General features: G+C 37.9%; 1 protein-coding gene across 3 annotated transcripts in view; it reads left to right on the top strand.

Moving 5' to 3' along the window:
* Positions 1-595: 595 nt before the first annotated feature.
* Positions 596-7,181, top strand: part of cltca (clathrin, heavy chain a (Hc)) — a 37,209-nt gene continuing 30,623 nt past the window's right edge. For 2 of the 3 annotated variants that reach the window (XM_029449052.1, XM_029449051.1), the window contains exon 1: positions 598-913. In XM_029449052.1, coding sequence (XP_029304912.1) covers positions 872-913 — 42 coding nt within the window. In that variant the 5' untranslated portion in view covers positions 598-871. Of the gene's footprint in view, positions 914-7,181 lie in introns of all 3 variants that reach the window. The other variant, XM_029449053.1, reaches the window with a different exon arrangement.

Here is a 7,181-nt window from a genome sequence, read left to right as displayed (position 1 = left end):
TTGTAATAAATGCTACAGTATATGTCATGTGACATTATCAAACACATACTATGCACACGTTTATGTACATATAAAAGGTTTGTCGTTGATATTTTTGTCAGCAATGTGTCCAGATCAGCAGCTTCATTTCAGTGATGTCTAACAGAAGGCAAATAAATGTTGATTTATGATCATATGATAATAGAGCATGTGGAGCACACTGACTGGGAGCATATGCAACCTAATTTAAATATAATTAATGTTAAATATCTTGTTATTGAGAACAAGATAAAGTTGAATTTCTGGCTTGGGTTGAGAGTGTTCTGATTGGCTGAGAGGAACAACACGTAGGACTGACGTTAATTTACAAAGACGAATGATGTGGCAAAAATCAAAGGGCGAATAGAAAGAAGTAGTTCCAGTTCTACATTTATTTTTATATATTTTTTATGTCTAAGTCTTGTGTTGTTGTTTGTTATTTCAAAGATAATATCAAATATATATTAAATATTCTAAAATGTAGCAAGGAAATAATAATTATACACGCCATGATGCACTTTTAAAAAAAGTGTGACTCTGTATTCATCCGCCTCATTGAGTGGACTTCCATTTCCGGGATGTTTTCTCTGCAGACCAACCTCCACCGCCATTGCAGGTCCAGGGAGTCGGTGTAGCGGCAGTCAGTTGTTAGCCAGGGGAAGCCCGCAAGTAAACAGTTTAGGGACGAATAATAAAGTACCGTCACACTGACAGCTCGTTTTACACAAGGCTTAGAATTAATTAATTGGGATTTTAGACTAGAGGCCCCTGGCTGTCCGGCTAGGATCAGAGAGAAGAAGCCGTAGTTTGTTAGCATTAGAAGAAACCGGAGGAGAGTGAGAGAGGAACCGCCATGGCTCAGATACTGCCTATTCGCTTTCAGGAGCACCTGCAGGTATGTGGATGAATGAACGGTTAAATTATTAGGTGAAGTTTGTCTTTCATTCGTAATCTGTACGAGATTATCAACGGCTCCACAGACTTCTCAAACACAAATTAAGGATTGCTAACAAACTGAGTTAGCTAATACGAGCTATGCTAACTAGCTTGGCAGGGTGGATGACGTTTATCTTAGTTAGCATCTAGCCTTCTTGCTAACACTTTGACTAGCCACCCTTGTTCGTGACATAAATGACGAAAAGTCTGCAATACACAAACCGAAGGTACATACAAATTGCTACAAGGTCGTTTTCAGAAATGTTATCTTATCCCAGCCCTTTCTTATAACGTTAAATTATATCGGCCTTGAACACATTCTCAGAAAAAGTATTCGTTTTCTCAGATTAACGTTACACACTGCTATAGTACAAATGGGGATTGTTAATGCTGCGATAAGTATGAATGGTAGAAATATAGCTTAATAGTTGTTCATTATCTTGTTACCTGCACTGACATTGTTGAACCGCATTATGTACACTTGTCATGACACATTGACAGCTTAATAAAAAGTTTAAATATTTCCACCATTACTGTTAACTTATTTGTGTGTCGTTTACATATTTAAAAAAATATCCATTGTCTTATAACTTTTGAAGTCATTACCCGACCTCAAGAGGATAATCACGTTGGTCGGTTGTAGAATTGGTCATGTGGTGTTTGCTTGCCGACAACTCCCCGTCTACCCATGTTGAATGACTTTGCCAAAGTTGGCTGAGGATCAAGTATTCATCGAGAATGACTTCTGTTTCTGTTAATATGTTTCTGTTGTCTGTTAGGCAAACTGTCCCCTTGGTAAGGTAGTAATAAAGCTGGTATTAAACATTTTTCTAATCCTAGAAAAACAGGTGGTTTCCTTGATTGTGCAGTCCTGTGTTCTAAATGGATTGAGCTTGCCTCTTGGTTTAAATGGCCACACCTTTTAATATAACCCCAATAAATCTGCCAGTAGGTCAGGTTGAGGAAGTGGAAACATTCATGGCTCTCCAAGCTTATGGATTCAGTCTGGAGTGCTGACTTTCAAGATGTGATGAATAAATTATAGTGATTTTTGGTGTTTCTGTCAAACCTCAGATGACGTCTTGGCGTCAAGAAAATAATTTGTATGGTCAAACTTTTTTGTTTTTAGCCTTGTATGAACACAAACAGCTTTGGGTTTCACAGGCTTATGAGAATAATGACTTTGGGCTAAATGTAGACAATTTACTTGTTTTGTTTCCTTAATTTCTAAGAAGCCCAGTCTCTGCTCAACACTAATTACATAATATAAAAAAAGTGTTTTGACACTGATCCTTGAAGTGAGGTCAAAGGTCAGGGTCACTACCATTGGACTAGATTGTGACTTTCAGTATGTAGTCCAGTGACTGCTCAACAGTGAATGTTTGAACCTAGTCCTCCTGATCTTTTTATTTCTATCTGCTACTGAGAAATGATCACCTTGGTTGTTCTTTTTCGAAGCAAGTGAATGCTGTCCTCAAATGTTGTCATTTTTGTTTGCTGTTGAAGATGATGCAACAAAAGACACGTGTAAAAATTCCTTAAAGAATTCACCAAAGTCACAGTGCAGCACAGCACTATGTGTTAATGTCATCTTAATTTAACATCAGTTAAGTTATTTTGGCCTACTACAAGATAATATATGAAGACTGAGCTTTACAGAGCTATGCAAGGGTCTTTTGTACATACAGTTACAATGAAATGATTATGGAATAATTTGTGTCTTTGGTAGCCCTATTTATTGCAGAAGTGGAGTGAAAAGAGAGCTATACAGAAGTGGTGAATTACTGTGGCACTGAATTAAAATTGAACTTTGTAGTAAAATCATACTTATAGCTTTTGAACTCAACCATCAGATTTCATTCAAGGAACCAGTTTATTTCTAATGGAACGTCAAGTAGCTTCTTGTTATGTTTTCATAATACAATAACTGCTTACATTTTGTTCACATTACTCACAGCACTCTGTGATATGAAGTGTTTGCTTTCCCTGATTTGTGTCATTGGCACATCACAAGGTCATTTTGTGTGACTTATCAACTCCCCAAAGATCTCAGCAACTATCACTAATGCATGACCCGCATCTGCTGTTTCATGCATGTTTCACACTTGAGCAGATCATGCAGAAAATTAAAGCTGGTAGATATGACCTTAAATATGTGTCAGGATAAATTCTCTCAATTGTTGGCTTATTTCTGGTTGGTTTTCTCTAATGAGTTTGTCCATTAATCTTGTTAATGGACAGAGTTTGTGAGGTATTATAAGATACTGGATGCTCACCACAAAAGCACCAAGGTAGCAGGAAGGAAGTTATCGTAGCTTATTGATGCAGTGGAGTCACAGGATCCTGGAGAGACTAACCTCCATAAGCTGGTTTTATGGCTGCTTTGGTGCTGTCATGATCTTTTTACACAGCTATCACAGCATGCATGCTCAGCAAATCAGCTTTAGATACAGGAGGTTGTTCCCAAGTTGAGCCTGATAAATTACTAAATAAATTGATTACCCACCATATTGCAACTCTGCAAACAAGAGATAAACAGGGCCACTATATTCAGTTTGCTCTGTACATAAAAGCTACTATGTATATTTAAAAATAATCACTTCATACTAACTATAATTTTAAACTTGTGCTTCAACAAAACATTTGTTTGAGAAACTTTACTCCACAAGGCTGCTGTGATGAATTCCTAACTGGCCATGTAATTTTACAAATTGGGTATTTTTAGGCAATTAGAGCTAACATTAAGATTGTTTTGTGCGAGTGGGTTCAGATAACTCTTATTTGCACCATGTCTCCTAAAACAAATCAAAGAACTCCTGTTTTGCATATAGTTTAAGATACTAGTATACCATATGAAGATGTCTTGAGAAGTTTATGTATGCTGCCCATCGTTGTATATATTGTTGTGGATTACCACGGAGAAATATCAAAGGCTGGGTGATACATTTATTGTCCATTTGAATTGAAATGTGGTAAGTGTGAAACCACTCTCATATCAAGATGTTATGCGTCTCAGTTGTCATTCTAAAATATACATTTTATATAAGTGTGTTGCCACTAAAATGAACTTTAGAAATGTTATGTGCCAAGTAATGATTTGTTGTATCCCACTTTTGTCTTTTAAATGACGCTTGCACACATGATTCTCTCTCTCTCTCTCTCTCTCTCTCTCTCTCTCTCTCCTCTCTCTCTCTCTCTCTCTCTCTCTCTCTCTCTCTCTCTCTCTCTCTCTCTCTCTCTCTCTCTCTCTCTCTCTCTCTCTCTCTCTCTCTCTCTCTCTCTCTCTCTCTCTCTCTCTCTCTCTCTCTCTCTCTCTCTCTCTCTCTCTCTCTCTCTCTCTCTCTCTCTCTCTCTCTCTCTCAAACTTGGCAAGTGTGTGTCTTCTGTCATCCGGCTGACTTGCATAGCTTGCATTTTTATATATCATCCATTTATATAGTTTAGTGCAGACTCCAGTTAAAGAACTTCAATTGCACAAGTGTCATGTAAAATATCTATAACTTAGGCCCCCATACAACATAGTATATGCACTCAGTTTGTCATGCGCTTTACTTTTAACTCTTATCCTAGCAGGAATCGGTATCAATTTAAGACAGGTCCTTGATACCCATCCCTACCTGGAAGTTGGCTGTCTGTTATAATTAAAAATGACTCTTGATCCTGTTTGTGTAATGACAACATAGTGCCCATTCTTTGTTGACAAAGTCTTCCTTGCATATATTATTTAGTAAGCAGGGTTTGACAAGCCAGGTTTCCTTTTCTGTCCCAAATAGGCTCTGTTGATGATTTGTGGAGGGAAAAGCCTAAGTTTATCAAACAGTGTGATCATTCATCACAGTATTTCACAAATGCACTGTCCATAATGACATGTTACTGTTAATTCACTTTCTCTGCATATGTGGATGTTTTGTAAGTATATGCAATAATCTGTTATGCTTACAAAACATTTCATCAGTTAACTCCTTGATGAAGCACTTACAAAACACCCACCAAGAAACCTTTTGTTAAATGTGTAATATGTAGTTTACATTCTCCCCAGAACACTTGGTAATGGTGGTATCATACATAAAATGTGTATTTACATATCTTGTATACATAATACTAAAATGACCAGGCATCACTCTATTTTAGACGATTAGACTGTCATTCATAACCGCTGAGAACATAATTTACTCGCACATTTCATCAAACAGGGTTAGCCACATGAGCAGAGCATCAGGCAGGTTGTAGAACCCAGAGTCATCAATGCTTTTGGAAGAGGAAACTAAGGCAAATATTAAAATGAGAACCTAACTTTCCATTTTAAACATCCTTTAGGGGTATACCTTAGTGAAGTGGGCACGGTATCCTCAGATCCCAGCAGTTAACTTTGTGAATACAATTTCTAAATTTGCCCAGAATGCTAATATTAGGGAATGAAAAAAAGTTAAAGTCAAGTTAATTCAGATCATTGTTGATAGTTTTAAATGAGATGTTTGTGGTATGAGAAAGGATTCAGTTCCCTAAACTCTTAAAAGATGGGGCTTAAAACTGGCAGTTCTGACACTAAATGCATACGATTCAGATTTATTTTTGAGAGTAATTTTTATTTGCTCTGACACCTGTACTATTACATCCCTACTGTTTGCCTAGTGGAAAGGTGCCATGCTCTTTAAATATCACCTTACAAGGTTTGCATGTTGCACTTTGAACTGTGCTAGTAACTGACCAGCTGATATCTCGTGACTGATTTGCTGAACACTTGACATTCTGCAGCACTGTCTAAATGTAAGATAAAGCGTGCATTTGTGAGAAAAGGAAACTGCAATCCCAAAACCACCTCAGCAGAACTGGAGTGGAGATGGATGAGGTCAAGAAATGCATGCATTCCTTCCTTCTCTCCCCCACTTCTTTGTATTTAACAGTAAAGGCGGCCCTCTTGCGCCTCACTCCTGGGTTTGTCACATGTTCCCCACCAGTATCACATGGTACTGGAGGAGGCAGCCCTCGACAGGCCTGTTGTTTCAGTCCTGTTAGACAATGGGTCCCTGGTTTCCTGTTGTGGAGCACAGCAATGAAGTGCTGCAAGCCTCAGCACATTACATAGCACATCCTTCCCTGCCCTGCCTTGAACTTTACATGTGCGGGACACACATAGGGCTTTTTTCTGCTGAACAAGATGCTGCTTTCCTTTTTTTGAAGGAAGAGCATACAGGTTATATCAACAGATGGGACTCCCTTGGCGTCGTTAGGAATATTTCAAATCTGCTGGCGGATTTCTTATCTCTGTAGGATTCAGAAGCAACCATCAGCTCAATTGTATGGCTTTGAATGTGAATTTACTCAGTTTGCCTTCCTTACTAGAGAGCACCGTGTCCTCTGCGCTGGATGATTGTATGTTATGCATCAGCTCGAATGAGCAAGAAAACATCCTCACTAGGGCTGCATCATGATGTATCGGTTATATGTACTGGGCAAGAGTTGCATAAAATGTTTTAATGCCTGATATTGCACCAGTTGCAGTGAAGCTGTCAAGGGTCCAATGCAAAAGAGAAATACAAGAGTGTTCTAATAATTTTATGCCAAAGTTAATGTTTTCACATTATGGTTGAAGTGCTTTGTTGCAATTCCATTGAATTATTTCAGACACTAGGAAACATTGTTGAGCAATTAATCAGCATGGGTACTAAAAAAGAAGAATTTATTTTGGCAACTGATTCTGAACAAAGCATTATATTCGCAGCATAAACAAGATACGTGATACAACAATGATTTCAAGATTATGCTATAAATGATCCCTAGACTTGCTTGGACTTGGGCTCATGTCTTTTGGTTCTTCTCTACAGTGCTAATAATAGCCTATCCTGCCCTATGTGCTCCTGCTGTGAAGCTTTATTTAACTTAACTCCATCTATGACTAGAGAGCCGGGTTTTTATTATTATACACAATATATTGTTTAGGGTGAATTATCCTGTATTGTTTTCATATTGCAATTTATCATAGAAAAAGTTTTCTCCTATATCGTGCTGCCCAGCTTTAAGTGAGGCTGTTATTTGTTTACTTATTTGCATGGCAATTTTACTGTCTCTGGTGCAAAAATATTGCCTTGCAAAACACTAATTTAGTCCATGCCCTACTATAATGTCATGTCTTTTGAAGACAGTTCTGACAGTGATTAGAATAAAGTGGGGGCATAGAGGCTTAGTTAGGCTTGTCAAGGGGCTAATGATAGTAATGCATAGTGTAA

This window comes from Cottoperca gobio, chromosome 14 (genome assembly GCF_900634415.1).
Source record: "Cottoperca gobio chromosome 14, fCotGob3.1, whole genome shotgun sequence".
In the NCBI taxonomy this organism is placed as follows: domain Eukaryota; kingdom Metazoa; phylum Chordata; class Actinopteri; order Perciformes; family Bovichtidae; genus Cottoperca; species Cottoperca gobio.
This window is presented reverse-complemented; position numbering and strand designations above follow the sequence as displayed.